This window comes from Chelonoidis abingdonii, chromosome 1 (genome assembly GCF_003597395.2).
Source record: "Chelonoidis abingdonii isolate Lonesome George chromosome 1, CheloAbing_2.0, whole genome shotgun sequence".
Taxonomy (NCBI): domain Eukaryota; kingdom Metazoa; phylum Chordata; order Testudines; family Testudinidae; genus Chelonoidis; species Chelonoidis abingdonii.
The window spans coordinates 166084661-166108018 of record NC_133769.1 but is presented as its reverse complement, the minus strand read 5'-3'; the positions used below and the strand labels follow the sequence as shown (position 1 = coordinate 166108018).

The following is a 23358-nucleotide window of genomic DNA, read 5'->3' as shown; positions in this document are numbered from 1 at the left end:
AGATCTGGTTGCCCCATCTCAAAAAAGATATATTAGAATTAGAAAAGGTACAGAAAAGGATGATAAAAATTGTTAGGGATATGGAACAGCTTCCATAGAGGAGAGATTAAGAAGACTGGGACTTTTCAGCTTGGAAAAGAGATGACTAAGAGGAGATATAATAGAAGTCTATAAAATCATGACTAGTATGGAGAAAGTAAATAAGGAAGTGTTATTTACTTCTCATAATACAAGAACCAGGAGTCACCAAATGAAATCAATAGGCAGCAGGTTTAAAACAAACAAAAGGAAGTATTTCTTCACACAACGCACAGTCAGTCTGTGGAAACCTTTGCCAGAGGATGTTGTGAAGGCCAAGTCTATAACAGGGTTAAAAAAAAAACAACTAGATACGTTCATGGAGGATTGGTCCATCAATGGCTATTAGCCAGGATTTGCAGGGATGCAAAACCATGCTCTGAAGTGTTCCTGGCCTTTGTTTGCCAGAGGATGGAAACGGGCAACAGGGGATGGATTATTTGATTATTACCTGTTCTTTCTTTCCCTCTGAAGCACCTGGCATTGGCCACTGTTGGAAGACAGGATACTGGGCTGGGCGGATGGTTGGTTTGACACTGTATGGTCGTTCTTATGTTCTAAATGGTTTTGGCTTACTCCCAGCAGTTCGTATGCTGAAATTTTTTTTTGTCTAATTTCTTATAGTTCTCGTAATCTCTGGTGTTACAAGTAACAGTAGGTAAAATTTTTCCCATGGAAATCTGGTTTTCAAGTTATTGGTGTGTCCCTGTAATTATTATTATTTTTTTTTTTTTGGTCTGAAAAATTTGAGTGCGAGTTCTTTTGAAAATACGTAGTTACAAGTGAACTCGGTACTGACCAGACTACGGTAATGAGCTTTACTTGGGGTTATCCTTGAAAAACTCCCACAGAAGAGAGAGAGCTTTTGGAGGACATGGAAGTATGAGTGCTGAGCTGTACTGTTCTGATGTTACATTTTGAGATACAGCTTTCTACCGCCCCCCCCCTTCCTGGATTTAACTGCTATTTGAATAATTTCTGTTTGATGTTAGAATTGACATCTATTATTGTTAATATGACAGTTGCATATAATTATGCATGCAAGATCAATGTTAATCTTTTTCTGTCCTGAAGACTTGGTTCTTGTTTGACTGTCAATTTTAAATGAAACTATGAACTATTAATGTGTGGTCACACCTACATGATGCTTTTATTTTCTTGGCTAATGGTTTGTTGTTGTTTTTAATATTACCATAGTGCATCCTTTTTCCATCTTCTTTTCTACAAAGCAAATTGCCTGTAAAGCCAGAAATAAAAAAAGTAACTTCAGATGCAACACCAGAATTTGGAACTCCTTGAATTTACGTCAGCCAGGAAATTATAGTTTTGCAGATGGAAAGCTTATAGGAGGAAATGGAAAGATTAGTCTTGAGAGATGTGGTATAGTGGTCAGAGAAACAGGACTATGAGGCAAGAAATCCTGAGGTTTAATTCAGACAGTGCCTCTACCTTCCTCTTTGGCTTGAAAAAGTTAAATTCTGTACCTCAACTTCTGCATCTATAAAATGGGGATAATAAGGTTGACCTATCTGACAGTATATTTTCAGAATCAAATGGTTAACGTTGAAAATGCTTTAAAAGGGCTAAGTATTGCCATTTCTCAAAAATCAAGACAGAGCCAATGAAATCCATTACTAATTTTTGTATTCACAGATTACAAATCCATTACATTTTTAATAAATCGAATTTATGGGGGAAATCTGTGTTCTACAGCCTCCATTTTTTAAAAAGGGCATACTGTACAATTTATTGCTGGAAAACTCTACCCTTCTCTGCAGCCTGATATTAAATCCTTTCAAATAGCTCCTGTTACAAAATACTGAAAGCCTTGAAGATAAGCAACTACTGTGTTTGCCTTGGAATTCTTGTTGTTAAATTTTTTCTATGGCCAAGTATACATGGAGGTGGGTTTTGTTATTTCTGCAGAATATAAGTATCAGCCAGCATGATGCTGCTGTAACACAGCAAGTGAAAACTATGTGCAAGAATTTAACTGTGGTTACAATAGAAAATCTTTTTATAATTCTTCCATAGCATCTTTAGCATCTCAAAACACTACCAAAATTAATGCTTTAATCTTCCCCATTCCTCTGTGCGATAGGAAAGTATTCTTCCTCTCTCCTCACAGGTGGGGAAATTAAGGCAAAGATAGATTAAGTGACTTGCCCAATATAAAACAGTGTCTTTGGCAGGGCTGGAAATAAAATTAATATTTCCCAGTCTGTGACTAAGCATTGCATTACTGCAGTAAATGCTACCTACTGTGAAGTGTGAAATTTCTAAGTAAATTTGATTTATTATGCATAGAATTGCAGCAGTGCTTGTGCAATAACATTTTCTGCCCTAGTTCTGAAGTCCCAAGGGGAAAATAAATTAGCTTGGATTTCAGATCTTAGAGCTAAGCATGTGTAATTACTTCTAAGTAACATACATACTACAATATTCTTAAATTTTAAGGAGTGACAATAAAAATACTATATAGGGGAGCCTGTCTACATTCTGTTTCAATGTAGTCAGTACACCAGGATTAAAACTGTGTATTTTGGCCCATCTATATTGAGTGGGTAAATGGAAGACCTGGTCTTACAGCCTTTGGTTGTGTGAGTGGTACCACTGACTTCAATGACTACAGGACAGAGCCCTCTATTTTAAAGCTGTTTAGCTGGAACTATGTTTGAACACTTTTTAAAACATGATGGAAAATGCCAGAGTAGAAGAAGAATGAAGTTTGTCTTTGGTTTCCAATCAGAATTATTTAAAAAAAATGAGTGTAATGATTGAATTGCCTAGGCCATATTCAGCTGAATGTAAGTTCTGTTGATGAAGCCCGTCATGAAACTTGCAACTTCAAGTCCCTATCAGAACTGCAACCCCTTTAAGTCATCCCTGAACATAGCATATTACTGTTCAAGTCTTCAAGAATATCTCTGACGTGCATTCTTTAGGTGGTTTCTACACAGATAACTGTTTGTAATTTGTTGTTTCTTCTGTTCCTTTCTATGACTCATAGACTCATAAACTTTTAAGGTCAGAAGGGACCATTATGATCATCTAGTCTGACCTCCTGCACAAAGCAGGCCACAGAATCCAACCCATCCACTTCTATAACAAACCCCTAACCTATGTCTGAGTTATTGAAGTCTTCAGATTGTGGTTTGAAGACCTCAAGCTGCAGAGAATCCTCCAGCAAGTGACCCATGCCCCACGCTGCAGAGGAAGGTGAAAAAGGGGAAAAACCTCCAGGGCCTCTGCCAATCTGCCTCAGAGGAAAATTCCTTCCCGACCCAAAATATGGCGATCAGCTAAACCCTGACATATGGGCAGACTCCCAGCCAGCCACCACAAAAGAATTCTCTGCGAACTCAGATCCACCCTATCTAACATCCACACAGCCATTGGCATATTTACCTGCTGATAATCAAAGATCAATTGCCAAAATTAATTGCCAAATTCGGCTATCCCCTATACCATCCCTTCATAAGCTTCAGCTAGTCTTAAAGCCAGATGATGTCTTTTGCCCATACCTCCCTTGAAGGCTGTTCCAGAACTTCACTCCTCTATGGTTAGAAACCCTTTGTCATTTTCGAGTCTAGACTTCCTAGTGTCCACGTTTATACCTATTTGTTCTGTTTCCACATTGGAACTAAGCTTAAATAATTCTCTCCTCCCCTTATATTATCCCTCTGATATATTTTAAAGAGCAAGCATCCCTCTCCACTTCTTTGTTAGGCTAAACAGCCAGCTCTTTGAGTCTCCGTTCATAGGACAGGTTTTCCCATTCCTCGATCATCCTAATAGCCCAATCTCTGAACCTGTTCCAGTTGAATCATCCTGCTTAAACATGGGAACTGCACCACAGATATTCCAGATGAGGTCTCACCAGTGCCTTATATACAGTACTAAACCTCCTTATCTTTGCTGGAATCCTCGCCTGTGCATCCCAGACTGCATTAGCTTTTTAATGGCCATATCACATGGCGGCTCATGTCATCCTTGCATCAACCAATACTTCCAAGGTCTTTCTCCTCCTCTGTTCTCCAACTGATGTGTCCCCAATATAACTAAAATTCTTATTATTAATCCCTAAATGCATGACCTTGCCCTTTTTACTAGTAAATTTCATCCTATTACTATTACTCCAGTTTAAAAGGTCATCCAGATCTTCCTGTATGATATCCCGGTCTTTCTCTGTGTTAGCAATGCCTCCCAGCTTTGTGTCATCTGCAAACTTTATGACATGTAGATCCATAGTTGTGTATTACATGATGGTTTTGTTACTCTTTTGTTTTTATGGTATGGGATCCACCAGGAACTGTGCCGATATCTTAACCAGCACTGAGTATAGTTAAACGAGTTCCCTGATACAAAAAAAAATTGTACTTAAATTTAGCTAATATTTTTAGGATGACTTTGAGAATGGCTGTTTTCCAACAATAACTCATCACGTTACTCAGAGGAGACTGGCCATAAATGTCATTTTCCCACAGCATTTCCAGGAACTAGATGTTCTCTGAAATAATTTTAACATGTATTATATAGAAATAAATGTCTGAGCCAAATTCTCAGCCAGGGTCAGAATGGGTGGCATGACTGCATATCTATTGTATACTGCTGGATGTATGAACTATGACCCTATTCATATACACCGTCAGCAGGCCTGTAAGTACTATGAAGCTAAAGCAGGCTGCTATAGTTGCCAGAGTCAGCCTCTAGATCACATGGTGATCACTTGCATTATACATTCATGCTAATCTGGTTATAATTTCATTGTGTGCAATTACTTTATTTGATGTAGTTTTGTGGGGAAATCCATTGTATTTGTAGCAGAAAAAGTGAACCGTAATTGATACCGTAAATTTTTGTTGATGCTAAATTTTCTGAAGTATTACAGTCAAGCCTTTACAAACAAAGACCCTAGTAAATTTGGTTTACATAAATGGCCTTTATTTGTTTAATAACAAAATCAAAAGTAAATGGAAACTATATTTGCAGTGAAAAAACCCTTATACATAACTTTCATTTATGATCTAAGTATGAATCTTTTCATCTACACCTGGTAAGGTGAATCCATCCATTTCTTGCTAATGTGGCAATCTGAATTGATGGCAGTGTGCTGTACATGAGGTTATTAGTCAAGACCACTTTAAAGCTATCACTGGTGGAGACTGCCACCACTTAGGCCTTCTGTAGAGTGTTAATTTCAGAAAATATGTTATCAATTCTCCAAAGATTGCTTGTTTGCTTCCAAGTACAATTCAAAGTGTGATGGGATCTTTGGATATCTGGGGGACAGCCTGTCTGTCTATGATCTTCACCAACTTTTTGAGGTCAGCTGAATCATTCTTGCTAAACATCGTTAGATCTGAACAAGTTGAGGTTGGAAGTGCGGAAATTGCATCATATTCTGGTTCACTGGAATCTGAGTCTGTTGACCATAAGCCTTGAACATGTCAGTAAGAATATTTCCTATCCCAGGCTCTTACCTAAGGGGCTGATTGTGAGGTAGTTGCAGGTTGGTTGTTTTAAGAGTAGATTGTAGGATGGGAGTCTACAGTCAAAAACTAATGTTGATATTACTCAGTGAATCGTGTATTCTTTTAAGGACCATATTGTAAATGTGACTAAGGGCTATTTGATAGATACATTTGATAAATTTAAATAACACCTTTAATAATACATGATGAGACAAAAATAGCCCCATTGAAGCAACTATTCTTAATCTTTTAATTAAAGCAGGGGTTGGGGTTCATAAATGGGGGTCATGACCTCTTGGGGGTTGTGAGGTTATTATGTGGGGGTTGTGAGCTGTCAGCCTCTATCCCCAGCCCCCGTTTTCGCCTCCAGCATTTATACTAGTGTTAAATTAAAAAACTATTTTTTAATACTTTTTAAGCAGGGGCTGCACTCAGAGGCTTGCAGTGTAAAAGTGGTCACCAGTACAGAAGTTTGAGAACCACTGATCTACTATTGACTATCAAGAGCTAAAGATCAGTTGTTTCTTGTGTATCAAAATAGGGTTTTCTGTTTTCCTGTTATTTGATGTTTTACTGCATTCACATTCAAATTCTCTACTTTAACATGAAGGCCACAGTTGGAGATCCTTTTAGTCATATACCCACTTCAAATGTGAACAGTAGTTTGTTTCCAGAATCTGCTTCTGTTGTCGAGCTGTTTAAACACAGGCAGTGGCTAACATGCTTGCTTTGGAAACCAAATGTTTCTTTCTTTCATGGAGGGGAAATTAAAATTGGTAGGGGAAAAAACGTAGATTTACTGGGTATAGCCATGCTCACTGTGGCCAAGAGTTTCTTAATGTAGTTTATAACTGGCCTATCCCTTTAAAGCCGAGAGAGAGACTTATTTTTCCATAATTGCGCCATAGGAATGTGATTTTTAAAGTCCACTAACATGCTGTGAATTAGAGAGTCCATGTAGACTTTCCTGGTGCACCCTAAAGGTTCCCTAGTGCACTTCAGCGTACATCTCTGTTAAAGTGCATGAGGGCATCTACATGGACCCATTAATGCACAGCATGTTAGTGCATTTTAGAAATCACACCCAAACCCAAAGATAGAATTGTAGAATGTCAGGGTTGGAAGGGACCTCAGGAGGTCATCTAGCCCAGCTCCCTGCTCAAAGCAGGACCAGTTCCCAACTAAATCATCCTAGCCAGGGCTTTGTCAAGCCTGACCTTAAAAACCTCTAAGATAGGCTCTTGTGAAAGCAAGTGGTTGTTTTCCTTGTAAAAATCTATATACTGCATACAGTTTTCATGGAACATAGGAACAGCAAAATTATTCTGGATGTTCTGTCTGATTTTTTTCCTATCACAATATCATTCCTGCCTTTGCTGATGATCTGTAGTGTTTAGGATATATTTCCCTATTTTCATCTGTCACTTTTATTCATTATATAATAAAACTTTTTTTCATTAATTTAAAAGTGAGTTCAAATGCAGAATGTGAAAAGAAAACCTTATCTCTAGAAGTTCTTGCAATTGATTTGTTACCAAACCTTGTTAGCCTGAGTATATCTAAGGGTCAATGACAGGACCTAAATTGGACCCTCCCTAAAACCTGCAATTTTTTAATGACTCCTCATCGAAGTAGAAAAAATCTGTCTTCAAAAGGATGGTGAAAACAGTTTAAACCTCTAGGCTGAGGAGACCAGTCAAAGCAAGAGCAAACCCAGCCTGTCTGGGCCAGAAATTTCCAAAGTGGCCACTGATTTTAGGGTGCCCACCTCAAGGAATATTGAATCTTATTTTTCAGAGATGCTGAGCACACACAATTCCAATTAAAGTGAATAGGCATTCAGCATCTCTGAAAATCAAGCTTGAAGGTTTCTCAGTTTGGACACCAAGAAATGGAGGTATCTAAAATCAGTGACCACTTTGGATAATGTTGCCCTTAGTGTGTTAAGATGGATGTAGTTGTGTAATGTATACTGTGTTGCCTTTCTGTTCTCCTGCCATCTCCTTTTTATGAGTGAGCAAGGGATTTAAATTGGAGAGTTTTGTCACTTATAGTCTACTGCCAACCCAGAGAGGAGCAGAAGGACAGTGAGTGCATGTGCATATTTATTCTCCAGTCACAAGAACAACTGCCTCTGATCCCCAACAAATCAAGTCTCCCTGGTTTTCTTTGTTTGTATTTTACTGTTTACTAGATGCAGTATTAAGATTGTTGCAGATCTTGTTTTGGAGGGTCGATAATTTTCTTCCTTGTATCAAGGAGACCTGTTTAGAAAAAAATTTGAAATTTAGGAGAAAAACAGTTTGGGCCTCTCAATATTAGCGATTTCACTGTCCAGGATGCAAGTCATTGTAGTTGGGAATTTAATTTTTGTTGCTGGTGACAGGCTTTATCTCATTATGTGAAAGAGTGCATGGTGCTACTTTGCAAATCAAGAATATTTTTGTAATAGGGAGAGATCTTTTCACACAAATTAACTGAACACTTGTTTTGTTCACATGCAAAATCATTAGCAGCACTTGGAGATCCTAAGTTTTCAAAAATGTGCACCCAAGTGAGGGTGCTCAGTGGTGGATTTCAGGTGTTCCGCTGTGGAGTTGGGTGTCCTATTTAGGCGACCATCCTTACAAATTAGGCCTACTTTATTCATGCAGCAGTTTCACAGAGATCTGAAACAAAAATGTTCTATTTGAAAGTTCTGCTAAACCTGAAAAAAAGTATTACACTGGGAGGAATATTTTAAAGTTGAAAACTAGGCTCTCAGGGGGTTACTAGGCATCCCTCATGTAGTCTATGTGTAGCTAATTATAATACACATAGGGTTTAGGAGTTTGTTTTCCCTAATGTGATGGATGACATCAGGTATATAGTTCCAGGTGATTTATAGGCAAGTCTGATATTGTTAAAATCTCCTTATTTCTTATAGTTTGGATATGATGACTGCATCTCATGTAAGTTTTATACCAGAAAATGGATAGAGACAACTATTTTAAAGAAACACTTAGGTTAAAAATAATTTAAACATAACACGATAGATTGTTAAAAAGAAAATAATTTTAAAGGTATAATCTACTTTTTTTCTGTTTATGCAGTTTACCTTTTCTCAGGGCAGCAACAATATGCTACTGAGGGCTTTATGTGGCCCTGAGTTTGGACTATGAGGGACGTGAACTGTAGCGCACAATAACATGCTGCAGTCTGTCTGTCGTGTGTGGATGCTGCTTGCGTGAGCTAAAAGGTACCTAATTGCATTAACATTGTCCTGACTAAGTTAATGCGAACTATGTATCTTTTAGTTTTCACCAACACAATATACTCCAGGCAGTTGGAGCATAACAATTCAGTGTGGGCTGCAATTTGCACCGCGGTAGGCCACACTGTGGCGTAGTGTAGACCTAGTCTTAGTTTCAATTGTGTTTCTAGTTTTCTCTTTTAGTTTGTCATGCACAAGCTCCAATATTTGCTTTGCAAACACTGAAGGAGAAATTAATTAATTAACAAAAAATCCAGCTGTTTACACTGCATTCTAAAGACAATTCATTGAAATGCTAGGCTTAAGACATATCTTTATAAAATGTAAATTGTTGCCAAATTTGCCTTGACATTGGAGGATTATGTCTATGGCCTTGGCTACACTGGCGCTTTACAGCGCTGCAACTTTCTCGCTCAGGGGTGTGAAAAAGCACATTCCTGAGCGCAGCAAGTTACAGCTCTGCAAAGCGCCAGTGTAAACACTGCCCCAGCGCTGAGAGCGCAGCTCTCAGCACTGTAATTTAATCCCCACGGGGAGGTGGAGTACCTGCAGCGCTGGGAGAGCTCTCTCCCAGCGCTGCTGCTGCTGTGACCACACTCGCACTTCAAAGCGCTGCCGTGGGAGCACTCCCGCTGCAGCGCTGTACGGCTGTAAGCGTAGCCATAGCCTATGCTGCTGTTTTTTGGCAGCTCTGTGGGAGCCTGCAAAGGAAAATGCAATTGTACTCGTGTCGTCTTTGTAGAATTTTGAAATATTAAAAAAAGCCCTGAAAATTTTTTGTCCAAAAAGATTTTTTTGCTTTAAGTTTTTAAAATTTGAAGTAGCACTTAAATACTCCAATTTGGATTGAGACCCATTGTTCTGGGTGCTGCACAAACATAGAAATGGACATTCAGTTCTGGTCTATTCTGGCAGAGATGAACGAGGTCCTTGTAGGATCAGTGCAGGTGTGCTTTATTTTTTGTTTTTAATGAAAACCCACCTAACTGTTCACAAAGGCTTCTAAAGGTCCAGAAAACCCTGATTCTGATGGTGGTAAATCAGGTTTTACTTTTCAGGACAGAAAGTGCTGCCCTCTTAAAACCAAAATTTCCAAAGTAGTCATGTATTTTGGGTGCCCAACCTGATATACATAGGATCTAGTTTTCTGAATGGTTGAGCACCCACAATTCTAATTCATGCCATTAGGGACTGCCATTGCTCAGCAACCCTGAACTTTAATCTGTAAGGTGACTGTGTTCCGCTCAGATGGCTCAGTATCTGTATACTCTGTTCTGGGGAAGTCAACTGGCTGTGGGCTCTGCCTGAAGCTGAACTAAAAAGTGGCTACACATGTTGCCAGCATGTGCATGATGGGACGTGCACAGAGGGTGGCCTTTGCAGCAGTAAAGGGCACGGTGCATTGTACACCTGAATGAGCAGGATAAAAGGAATCTTTTTTTATATGTTTGTTTCTGAAATGTCCTGTAGTCAAACTGGTTTGAACATTCAGCAGTTTCTAATGAGATTCATCCACTTCATTTACTTTTTTAAAAAAAGAATTATATTATGACATTATTTTGTCATGTATGCCTTAATTTTGCATTCACAGAATTTGGTCTATTTCTACCTGTTGCTTAAAGTTTTCTCTTCCCTTATCATTTCCTTCTTCCTCCTCCTCCTCCTTTTCCTCTCCTATTTAAGCTGCCCTAATGTGGAGACAGCACTGAGAGTGAGTTTGACTTTGGATTGTTTGTAAATTCGAGGTTACTCATCGCTATAAATAACACTTTAAAGACTTTTTCTCCTGAGTCTATGAACGCTTGAGAGAGACAGTTCTAAAGGCCTGATCCTGTACCATTGGTCAGTCAATGAGAGTTTTATTATTGACTTCGATAGGAGCAATCTGGACCCTGAAAACTCAAACAACACTGGCTGTTGTCTCAGGCCTGGTCTACACCGTGGGTGGAGGGAATCGATCTAAGTTACACAACTTCAGCTATGTTAATAATGTAACTGAAGTCAATGTACTTAGATCTACTTACTAGGTGTCTTCACTGTGGTAAGTCGACTGCTGCTGCTCCCCCATCAACTCCGCCTGCACCTCTTGCTCCGGTGGAGTACCGAAGTCGATGGGAGAGTGCTCGGTGTTCGATTTATTGCATCTTCAGTAGACACGATAAATCAACCCCTGCTGGATCGATCGCTCTGGAGGTAAGTGTAGACATACCCTCATTAAGAGAAAACAGTGTTAAACTTCAAACTAAGGGCCTAATCCTGAAAGGTTCTGAGTGCCTCAGCTCCCATTGACTTAATTTACCTAAAAGCGTGTTAAGTTTATAATTTTTTGGCAGTACCTTGTACCCACCTGGAGATGAATACTAAATGGTTTTTGAAGAGTCAGTGGTTGAACTGACCAGCCTATCAGCCGCATCAAACTAGCTCAGAGTTGTTTCAGGAGTTCCACTCAGTAAGAGACATACAGACATAAACAATTCAAAATAATTCACATTAGCAGTAATGTATAGTTATGTTCTTAACAGTGAGATGAAAGGTGAAAAGCGTTAGGTCTTAAAGGTTTTAACTACTTCTTCAGTATAAAATATTTAGAATACTATTTTGCAGATACCAGTTTTTAATTGTAAATGCATCAGTATTATTTAGTCACGACCACACCAAGGGGTTGACAAAGTTGCTTGCAGAACAGTTCCAACAGAATGTATGCCATTAGTAATCTTTCACTTTCCCATCTCTAAGTACATGTGGCACAGATCTTTATTAAAAAAGGCATGAACCTTTTGAGAATTTGTACATAATAGGAATTTCAGTTGGGAGTGAAATTAAGAAGGGCTTTTTGGATCTTTTTGAAGAATCCGTCCCAGCATTATATAAATCATACAAAAGTGCCTGTAATTAGCAGATTCATGCAGTGACCTGATTTATCTAGAATTGATTGAGAAGGCAGGAGATTTAAAGTACGGTTATTTAGAGATGGAAAGCTTGTTAGATATTATTTATTTTGTTGCGGGAGAGGAAGTAGGGGCATCATGCAGTTTTTCTTAGAAATTATATTTCACACAACTAATGGAGTAGTCTTAGTTATCATGGAGTATTACCTTTTCACACTGAGTGTTGTAATGTTTTCTACCATAATACTACGTTTAAATAAAGAGCTATACCTTTGAAGACTGTTAATCAAATGTCCTCAATACATTCCTCAGGCAATTAATCAAAATAACAAGTATTATTGATTTTGGAAAGTGGGGAAAAAAAGATAGACACGACACTTCTGACTTCATCATAATGAGATCTTTCCCTAAAATAGACTGTACTCAATTTAAATACATTTGTATTAAATTAAAAGTCAATACAGGTAGGGAGAAATAATTCACACTAGCAATAAATGATAAAACGGGGGAAGGAGCAGAGCAAAGAGCTGTAGATGTATACATTCAGTGGGCCAACTTCTTCAGTCTAAATTCAGTGAAGTTTTTCCAGTTTTATGCTAGTGTAAATGAGAACAGAATTGGCTTAAGAAAGTGCAAAATAAAGTGTTTCCCCTTAAAATTAAAAGAAGACTGACTACAGGGAACCCAGGTGTTAAGGCATTGATTGATGCTATGATTTGAATCAGGCTTACTGCAGTTTATAGTACAGATGGTACTGTGGGTATTGCTGAAACAGTAATTCATGGTTTCTGTTTCCCTCCTTCTCTATTAGATTCAAAAGAGCTGAATAGTCTAAGGGTGGAATTTTTCCATTTCCAATTACAGCCTTTATCAAATAAACAGTTTTCCATTGCATATGAAATATTTCCGTATAACTGAGTTGTCTGTGGTTGTTTCCTTGTCAAATTGTTGTGAACTCTCTTGTTCTTCGACTAAACGAGCAGTTTCTGAGACTCTGTTACTAGACTCTGCATTAAGCAGTCTGGTCTGTTTTTTTACTTCAGTGAATATTTCTCCTTTGTATATTTGGTAATTACATTGTTTAACTTACTAAATCGTGCATTAATTAAATCTGTTGGACATAATGATTAGGGAACACCGTTACCTCTGTGTTTTCTTAAATGATCATTTGGCGAACGGATGAGGGGCAGAGGATAGAAGGCCACAGGTATGGCGAAAAAGTTGTAGGGATTATGGCAATGGAATCCAAACTTTTATTTAAAAAAATTAAACTTCCAATTATTTTGGTTGCTAGGATTCCTTTCACTCTCCAAATCAATATAGCATTTTCTTGTCAACTATGCAGCCAGCCAGACTGAAAGCATCAACCGAGGTGTGAATGCTGCCTGTTCATTATAATAGGGATTATCTTGGAAGCAAGGATGAGAGAGATTATTACTTAAATGCCAATGCTAATAATACAGGAGTACCCAATTTACCATTGAAATTACATTCCAGTTTATAAATTAAGTTGTTGGAGCTATCTGGAAAATGCCTACTGAGCCATTTTTTTGCCAAAAAGCAGGACATTTTATAATGAAAATATTAAGACAATGTTTTACTTTTCCAGTCAGCCCTAGTTCTTAGTCTGTTGTGGGAAAAAGATCTTCTTAAAAAAAAATTCATAACAGTAAATTTTGTAGTTTGTCTTTAAAGCCACATATAGGTGACTGTGTATCTGTGGTCACGAATGCAATAGTTTTCATTCTTCCGTGTATACTGCCAATCTAGAATAGTGCAGGTTCTTTAACATTTCATAAAATAAAAACAAACCTCCGCCAACTGTTTATGCAGACTCCTTTTGATCTTGTGGAAGTAAATAATAGTGCTTTTGGGGGGGTTTTTGTTTTTTTTTTGTTTACTTGGTGGGTTAATGTATAGGATGTGTTAGTCTAACTTTATATGTCTTAGAACTTAATTTGCGTATTTAATTTATTGACTGTAGAATAACAAAAATGTGATGTACACTTCTTGGGACTTGATCCTGCAAATCTTTGTGCTTGAGTCTGTGCTTGCCTGCATAGTTCAGTTGCCTGCACTTGGATTATGCCTATGAGTAAGGATTACTCCTGTGAGTAACAGTTTACAGGTTTGAGTCTATAGTCATATAAGAGAATGGAGTGTTTCTGCAGGATGCAGAGATAAAACACAATATCATATTAGAGTCTGATTTTGCAACATTCAGAGCATCTCCTAAAAAGTGCTGAGTACTCTCAACTACTGAGAGTTTAGGATCTTGCAGAATCAGCCCTAGAAGGTAAGAGTTACCTCTAATTTTTAAAGCATCGTCACTTGCTAATGGCCAATAATTAAAAGTCTTGAAACTAAGATCTGACAGTTCTTTCCTCTTTCTATTTGACATTTGCACACAAGACGCAGGAGTGCCTAGGACTTGAATAGTTTGTATAAATTAAATTAGTTTTATGGTTTTAAACAATATGTAACCTTATTACAATGTGCTCCCAGCAGTATTTCAACACTCTGAGTACAATTTAAATGCCTCTTTGTAAACTACAATAAAACATGTTCAAAAGTACAATTAAATTCTAGCATGCACGTGTGTACACGTCTTCTAATATATCAGATACACATTTAAACACACCATATAAATAGAAATGCAGTAGCTCTATTTAATGTATTACAATACAGTTGGATTCTTTCCACAGTTTTAAATGCAGTCATTATTCTATCCAGCCCATTTGGAAAGTGTGCGTAATTCGTAGCTCTCCCACTACCCCTTTAACATTAAAGAAATGCCTCATCTGCAGGATTTTTTATTTTTTTTTAAAAAGAAGAAAAGTTTAGAAATTGTTTCAATAGTTATGCTAGCTTTGAGCAACAAGACACATCTTCTGAATCCAGTGTTTTTGGAAATAATTATTGATGCTGATGATTTTTTAACCAGAAATGGCCATTAGTTGCTAAAAGAAGCTTTCCTCCCACTTCTCTCTTACCTTATATGCATGGACTGTAGAATTCCCTGGTTTAGCTATTGCTCTATGGTGTTGGGATTTCAGTTCTCCTAAGCATCAGAGATGTGAGCATTCCGGCAGTTACACCAAACAATGAGAGATAGACTCCTTGCATGCCCCAAGCCTATGGAGCATTACGTCATTGCATTGCCATATAAGGAACTCCGTGTTGTGCAGACTCGTCGTGTCTGACTAGTGTACTTTAGTGATAGCCAGAACTTAGAAAGCTTATTAATGTGTTCTGGCTCCAGCTGACGCTCAGGGCTGTGAGAAATATTTCATTTGTCTACCCAGTTCATGGCCAAAAAGAATGTGCGGAAGGCATGGGTAACAGCAGTTCCTTTTTATTATTGATAATAAAGTCATGGAAAGTCGTTAGCTGATTATTTTATAATGCTTTCCTCTTCGTTTCTTAGCCCAGCATTAGAAAAAACAGGGGCATCTGACTTAATAAAGTTGCCTGGAAGGGATTTTTCTTTTTTTTGTTTTTAAGATGACAAAAAATGTGAGTGTAGCTGAACCCCTCTGAGAGTGATATGAGCTTCAAGCCTTCTCTTTTTTACTTTCTGTAAAGAGTCAGGGTCCTCAAAGGATAGTATTTTATTTCCTGATGATGTAACTACAAAACAATTCTTCAAGTGATGATGGGAATGCCAGATGAAATCCTATTTTATTTTCTTGAATGTTTTTTCTACAAAATCCTTTTTTCCTTTTCACGTTTGTGTTTCAGCTAAGGCAATTAGGAGTTTGACCAATTATTTTTAGTGAGAAGGTTTTAAAAGAAACAAATCGTTTGATTAAGGGACTGAGGAGACAAATAGGAAGATATAACCGTAGGACTTAAAATATCTCCCTGATTTCCTCTCCTCCAGCCCCACCACCACCCCCTAAAAACATTGAGGGACTATCTGCAGTATGTAGGGGATTTGCTTGTTGAAGCCCCATTTAGGGTTAATGAGAGTTAACTGAATAAACCTCTACATATTGATATGAGAATTAGTCCATTAAGTACTTTCTAAACTTATGTTCTGCTCTGCTAAATGGATTATGGATGCATCTGCTTCATTTGCACCCCTTGAAATTTTAGTCTTCAGATGAGTTGGTGTGTGTGTTTACTTGAATCTGTTAAAAAGCTCAGAATAGAACATTTTTATTTAAATGCAAATAAGAAGGCCAATGTGATGGACAGTACTTGTGTTTAGATAGGGATATCATTTCCAGGTGCTAGAACAAATAAATACCAAAAATACGTATTTTATGGAAAAGACACTGTAAGCATAATAAACATATGAGGTGAAACTTCTGTCCATTAAAAGACGTTCATGCTTTACTCAGAAATTTCAGTGGATCTCTTTGTACCACTGCTGCAGCGGAACATATTCCAAATTCTGTCGTGTGTGTGTGTGTGTGTGTGTGTGTGGGTATGTGGGTATGTATGGGTGTAATGAGTGTATACATACGTGTGTATGTATTGCTTGAGAAGGGATCAGACCTGTACATCTTTCAAACCTAGTTGGCATTATAATTCTCCATATATAAATCCCTCCCAACCTGTATCTGGGAGACTGATATGCCTTATTATGAGAGAGACAAAGTGAGTGAGGTAATATCTTGTATTTTGTTGGTGAGAGAGAAAAGTGTTCGAGCCTTGTTATGGTTTGCTAGTCCTAAGGACAGAACAACATAATTTATTTAGCACTATGTGTAGATAACTGTCCATTGGCTGAAATTGGCGTTCAGATCCCTTAGCTAACATATGTTTGACCAGGAAATAATATTTTACACTCGTATAAGTACCTTTCATCGGAGTGCTTTACAAATGTTAATTATCCGTCACAATACCACATTGAGGTGCTGTAGCTCACTTCACTTTCCACTGAAAAGTCACCTCCTTAGTGTGGGTCTCGGCATCTGTTTAACAGAGCATAGCAGCACTACATAACATTTTAAGATAGGAAATGTAAGGATTTCTTTCCCTCGTCCTTCCCCATTCTGTTTTCTTCCATGTCGCACTCTCCATACTTCATGCCTGCTCTCCATTGATTGATCCTAACTCCATGTTAAGTTTACCTGAGTTCCAAGTGCCCTTCCACATAATATGGTCTGTTAGAATTGTGTGTGCAAAACTTTGAGGAGCAGAACGGTCCCAGCATTCCTATAAAACAAAAGGACCATCCTTCCCAATCTGGCTCTGTTTTGATGCTGCCACAGGAACACCCTGCTGTTAAGGAACAAAGCCCAGATAGTGCTTATTGTAAGCTTGTGACATTCTCCTGGCTGTGTGGGGGTATGGAGGGAGATGCAAATCCCCCTGTTTATAAATCCGTGTTTACAGCAGGGATGGCCAAAGTATGACCTCGTAGTGTTCCTAATTAATCCTGCTCTGCAATAAAAATGTTCACCTCTGTAGCCTGTTGCAAAGCAGCTTTGCCACAGTGCATCTGCCAAGTATGTAATTACCTGTTTCCACTTGCTTCTTCTATAATGTCACAGTTTAATAATGGCGGGGATAGATGACTATTCCAAGTACTAAGTTGAAATACACCTCTACCTTAATAGAATGCGACCTGAAATAACATGAATTCGGATATAACGTGGTAAAGCGGCCGGGAGCCCCTGGCCCTTTAGAGTGCCACCCGAGCCCTACTGCTTTACTGTTATGTCCGAATTCGTGTGGAGCCCTGGGCCCTTTAAATCACTGCCTGAGCCCGGCTGCCGGAGCTCGGGGCTCTGGCAGCTGGGCTCGGGCAGTGATTTAAAGGTCCAGAGGCTCTGGCTGCTGCAAGGAGTCCAGGCCCTTTAAATCCCCACCTGAGTCCCACTGCTGGAGCTCTGGCGGTGATTTAAAGGGACCAGGGCTCCCCGCAGTGGCTGGAGCACCAGGCCCTTTAAATCACTGCCGGGGAAGCTGGTCCAGTCCGGCACGGCGTACCGGCCCGAACCTGATATAATGCAGTCTCACCTATAAGGCGGTGAGATTTTTTGGCTCCCAAGGACTGTGTTATATCGGAGTAGAGGTGTAGTGAAGAATTTTATGTCAGGAAATATGTTATAAGAATTTCAACTCACTAATTAAAAAAATTAGTCTCGGTGTAATAGGTTGCCCAAGAGCCTTCTTTGTTGCTTGTTACACCTCTAGCCCAGAGTCTTTGGGTGAAATCCTGCCCTTATTGAATTCAGTGACAAAATTCCCTTTGACTTTAATAGAGCCAGGAATTCACCCTCAGTCAGTATATGTCTACACTGCAGCGTGGGTTGACTGACCTCACATGCTAAAAAGAGTAGCATGGACATTGCAGCATGAGTGGAAACACCGGCTGCCCACCCTCATACTGACCCTGGGAGTGAAGCGGGTTTGTACTTGTTGGCTAACCCATGCTGTAATATTCACACTGCTATTTTTAGTGCAATAGCGTGAGCAAAGCTAGCGCTTGTCTGCCTACCTGGGCTGGGAGTCACAGGCCAGGTCTACACTGCGACTTTAAATCGGTTTAATGGCCGATATACCGATTTAACGCTGTATCCGTTCACACGACGTCGTCATTAATATCGAGTTAAACGGCTCCTTAAATCGATTTCGGAACTCCTCCCAAACGAGAGGAGTAGCGCTAAATTCGATAGTGATAACTCGGATTAGGGTTCGTGTGGACGGAAATCGACGTTATTGGCCTCCGGGCGGTATCCCAGAGTGCAGCACTGACCGCTCTGGACAGCAATCTGAACTCGGATGCAGCGGGCAGGTAAACAGGAAAAGCCCCGCGAACTTTTGAATTACATTTCCTGCTTGCCCAGCGTGGAGCTCTGATCAGCACGGCTGGCGATGCAGTTTGAAATCGAAAAAGAGCTCCAGCATAGACCGTACGGGAGATACTAGGTCTGATCGCTGTATGGGGAGACAAATCTGTTGTATCCAGCTCCGTTACAGAACACGAAATGCCAAAGCGTTTGAATAAAAAACTCCAGGATACACAGCGCTGTGTGACAAGCGTAACGGGAAGCCAGAGACTCAAATGGACGCTCATGAAGGGAGGGAGGGGGTACTGAGGACTCCAGCTATCCCACAGTCCACAGCAGTCTCTGAAAATTATTTGCATTCTTGGCTGAGCTCCCAATGTCTGTAGGTTCAAACACAGTGTCTGGCGTGGTTCAGGGAACAGCTCCTCAGTTTATTTCCCCCCACCACCACGTGAAAAAAAAAAGGGAAAGATTGCTGTGCTATGGCGTTTGCTCAATGCACTCCGCGAAAAAGGCGCCAAAGGGTTGTCTGCTGCCTTCACAAAGGGAGGGGTGAGGCTGTACCCAGCACCACCCGGGGCAGTGTTTTCTGCCCCATCAGGCACTGTGCTCTCAACACGGAAGTGGGAACTATGGGATAGCTGAGGAACAGCTACCCACAGTGCACCGCTCCTGAAATCGATGGTAGCTTTGGACCATGGACGCAAACAATCGATTTCGGGATCCCACTGTGGACGCGCTAAACCGATTTTATTAGATCTGTTTTGTAATATCGGTTTAAGCTAATTCGAAATAATCGTGCAGTGTAGACGTACCCACAGTCTCAGCTACAATGTAGCCCTACCCTCAATGACAACCGTGCACCTTGTACAGGTCAGTACTCATTTGTTTACCCCTAATCAGTCAATGAATCGTTTTGTTGTTATACTGATTTGCAGTGTTTCTTTCATAACGAATGCACATACCTAACATTGTACGCTGCCCATGAGCCTTCAGTTTTGTAGCTCAGAGTTGGTTAAAGCCAAACTGTGGCCACTTCAAAGACTCCATAGACCCCACTGCTGAAGCTGAGGTTTTTTGGTTTCAGTGAAGATGCTGGAGTGTCCTGTTCTTTTAAATTAATTTTATATGCAAACCAATGGAAACACTTAAAAAAAATTATATTTTAAAACTCTTATGTGCATCCTCCAGAAATGATTGATTATGCTGACATGTTTCTGTGGTATCAGGGCACAATCCTGCAAGACGCTGTCTATCATATATGTATCAAGTATCAGGGTGTAGCCATATTAGTCTGTATCCACAAAAACAACAAGGAGTCTGGTGGCACCTTAAAGACTAACAGATTTATTTGGGCATAAGCTTTCGTGGGTAAAAAATCTTATGCCCAAATAAATCTGTTAGTCTTTAAGGTGCCACCGGACTCCTTGTTATCATATATATATGTTAGTCCTGAGTATAGAGACAGTCCTCTTAGCGTTAATGAGTGTTTTAGTCATGCATCATCTTCCAGGAGCTTCTTATAGGTTTGTGTCCTTACAGAGTTTACTGATATTTCAATACCCAACACCTTGTTTTATGCTAATCCTTTGCTATTTTAAGGTTGCTAAGTGACTTTAGTGTTACTGTTATTTATTACTTGTACTCCAGTAGCACGTGGGAGCCCCAGTCATGAGCAGGACCCTATTGTGCTAGGCAGTGTATCAACAGAGCAAAAAGATAGTCCCTGCCCCCAAAGAATGTGCAATCTACATAAATTCCTACATTGGTGCCAGTTCAGATTTTAGCAGGGAGAGTGAAGCGATCTTCATTCTACAAGGTGATTGATCCAGCTTTGTACTCACAGTGTATAAAAAGATGCAGTCCTTATGAGTGAAACTCACTGCATCATTGGGAGGACTGCAGAACATTAAGGTCTGACCACCATTCTCTACCATAAAAGAATTAGATAAGAGAGGGGAAAGCCTATTATTTAGGTCATGTTGCTTCTCTGTCTCCCTGAAAACAAGCTGTGTTTCCTTAGTGACTAATCATAGTTTTCAAAATTGTTGTTGCACTCGCAAGTATTACGGCAGGATAGAAAAACCAAAGAATCATAGAAATTAGAGACAAAAAGAAAACCCTATTAAGTCATCTAGCCTGTCTTATGCCAGATCAGGACTGCTCCCTGTAGTGTGTTCTCGAATGCATTTTGTTTTTGGCTGATTACTGTTTACATTAATGTTACTATTTAAACTGTGATAGTGTCCACTCTGTGGAAGAGCTTACTTGAAGAGAAGGTCCCTACTTTAAAGAGCTAAAAAGGCACAAGCACATGAAGGATAGGGGAAGAAATGTATAATGTGCAAGAAAAGTGATTGGGGTGATGATGGGTATGTGTGTTAGTTACCTGTTTTAACTTTAAAATTAAATTAATTAAATTCTTCCCCTTCTGTCCATTATTAAATCTCTTGTCCCCCTCCCTCATCACCCAGCCATTCCTTGCTACAGTTTCATAATCCTGATCTTTCTAGCTTTTGATTCTGTTTCCTTTGCGATTCACATGAAAGATAAAAAAAAAAAGGACCTCAGTTCAGCAAATCATTTAAACATATGCTTTGTGTTTTGCTGAATAGGATGGACTTAAGCATCTACTTAAGTTTTATTATGTGTTTTAATGCTTGGCTGAAATAGGTCCTCAGTCAGCTAGTTCATGTTGGTGTTGCCTGAATAATTCTTTTTTTACTTTTAAAAGGATACTACCAAGTAGTTTAGGTCCAAAATTTGGATTATAACAAATAGCCACAGAAATTGAAAAATTGTCAATTTTTTCAATTAAAATTGTAAATACTTTTAAGACCATTTGTTCTTCTGGAGAACAGTGGTTGTGTAATTGGATATTTGCACACGTGCTGGAAAATCAGAGGTAACAAAAAGCAGTGTTGATTTCAGGAATGAGAACCAAAGTGAAATTGACCAGTCTAGTTTCATTGCCTAACATACATGATGAACAGGTGAACTGATGTCCAAATATTTGTTCTAATAACCTTGTATTTTATTTCTGAATACGTGTCTAACCTTGTTCTGTTGAAGTCTGTGGGAATTTTGCCATTAATTTAAATGGGAGCAAGATCAGGCTATATATTTATTTTATAATTTGATAGTATCCCTTTTAAATGATTAAAGCAGTTTAATTTGATTTTCTCCTGCCCTTAACATCTTATTCCATAGACTACTAGATCTCACCATTATTTTTTTTTTCTGGTTTTCAGACTAACTTTTTCTTCACTTTAGTTTCTGCACTGTAGTGAGATAAATTTTGAGGCTTTTATGGCTAAATAAGAGTCTGAACCCCATGGATGTCCAATAGATTGTATATGTGGGGGGAAGCAGTGGAAAGTTCTTAAAGGTAACATTCTCTTGTATCATCTGGCTTTCATTATGGGCCATGGACAGAAGCAGATTCAGATCTTCATTCCTTTGGCAGAGGGAGAGAATTGGGTATCCAAACTCTTGTATTACCTGGTGCAGGGGTTCTCAAACTTTCATATGGTGAACCCTTTCACATAGCAAGCCTCTGAGTGCAACCCCCCCCCCTTATAAATTAAAAACACTTTTAAATATATTTAACACCATTATAAATACTGGATGCAAAGCAGGGTTTGGGGTGGAGGCTGACAGCTCGTGACCCCCATTAATAATCGCACGACCCCCTGAGGGGTCCTAACCCCCAGTTTGAGAACCCCTGATGTAGTGTTCCTTGTCTCCTGTTTGGCAGATGCTACTAACTTCTAAGCCAGTTCTTATGAGAATTAGTTAGGTCCTTTTTCCTCAAGGCACAGCCTCAAGACATAATGACTGCATCTCTTCACTTAACCACTGATTCCTTTTCTCTTGACAGAGTCAGAAGACATTCCCTACCGGGTAATGCATTTAGTTTCTTATTGTGTATATATGACCTTGAGAAAATTTTAGAAAAATGCACTGTAGGACAAATAAGTACAAAGTTTGCCCAAAAGCAATATAAAAACATTTAATATACATTCTTCTTCCTAACCTAAATTAATGCTCATTTAAAAGGGGTGTTAGAAGACATGATACATAAAGAAGAAAATTTGGGATAGCTGAGATTTTGTCTTTAGGTGGTGAGTTGACCAGTCAACTGAATGTTATTTGACTAGTGAATTGGCTGGTTTTCTAAGCCTGTAAACAGGGCATTAAAGAATATCTCTCTTTGTTTAGTCGTGTTCCAGCAGAAAACACTGATGATCTAACACAGACAAGGGCAAACTACGGCCCGCGGGCCGACCGTCCTGCCCTGCCCCTGAGTTCCTGGCCGGGGAGCCTAGCCCCCACCCCCTCCCCTGCTGTTTCCCTTCCCCCACCGCTCCCGTTGGGCAGTGTAGGGAGCGCAGCTGGCTCTGGCCAGGTGTCGCGGCTGCGAGCTCCTGCTGCTGGTAAGGGGGCCGGGAGCAGGGGGGTTGGGTAAGGGAGCAGAAGGTCCCAGGGGCTTGTCAGGGGGCAGGGATGTGGATAGGGCTCGGGAGGGCAGTCAGAGGACAGGGAGTGGGGGTGTGTGGATAAGGGGGTGGGATCCCAGGAGGCAGTTAGGGGCGGGGGGTCCCTGGAGGTGATGGTCAGGGGACGAGGAGCAGAGAACGGTTGGATAGGGGCTGTGAGTCCCAGGGGGAGCTGTCAGGGGGCAGGGGTATGGACAGGGGTCAGGGGACAGGGAGCAGGGGGATTGGATAGGCAGTTTTGGGAGGCACAGCCTTCCCTACCTGGTCCTCCAAACACTTGCACAACCCTGATGTGGCTCTTGAGCCAAAAAGTTTGCCCACCCCTGATCGAACATCTATGTTTAATCAGAACAAGATTAACCCTAACCTAACAGGTCAGGTTTAGAGTTTTCCCTACTGCTCTTCAACTTCAGATCTGCC

At 39.7% G+C, this 23358-nt stretch overlaps 2 protein-coding genes across 5 annotated transcripts in view; one reads left to right on the top strand and one right to left on the bottom strand.

Annotated features, from left to right (window-relative positions):
* Positions 1 to 23358, top strand: part of CMSS1 (cms1 ribosomal small subunit homolog) — a 372753-nt gene that overhangs the window by 42918 nt on the left and 306477 nt on the right. The gene's annotated exons all lie outside the window — the stretch shown is intronic.
* Positions 1 to 23358, bottom strand: part of FILIP1L (filamin A interacting protein 1 like) — a 126140-nt gene that overhangs the window by 36531 nt on the left and 66251 nt on the right. The window contains exon 1 of one of the 3 annotated variants that reach the window (XM_032776661.2): positions 14687 to 14810. The exons of the other annotated variants lie outside the window; for them this stretch is intronic. Within the exon in view, the coding sequence (XP_032632552.1) occupies positions 14687 to 14697 (11 nt within the window). The 5' untranslated portion in view covers positions 14698 to 14810. Of the gene's footprint in view, positions 1 to 14686; positions 14811 to 23358 lie in introns of those variants that run through there. 3 annotated transcript variants of the gene reach the window in all.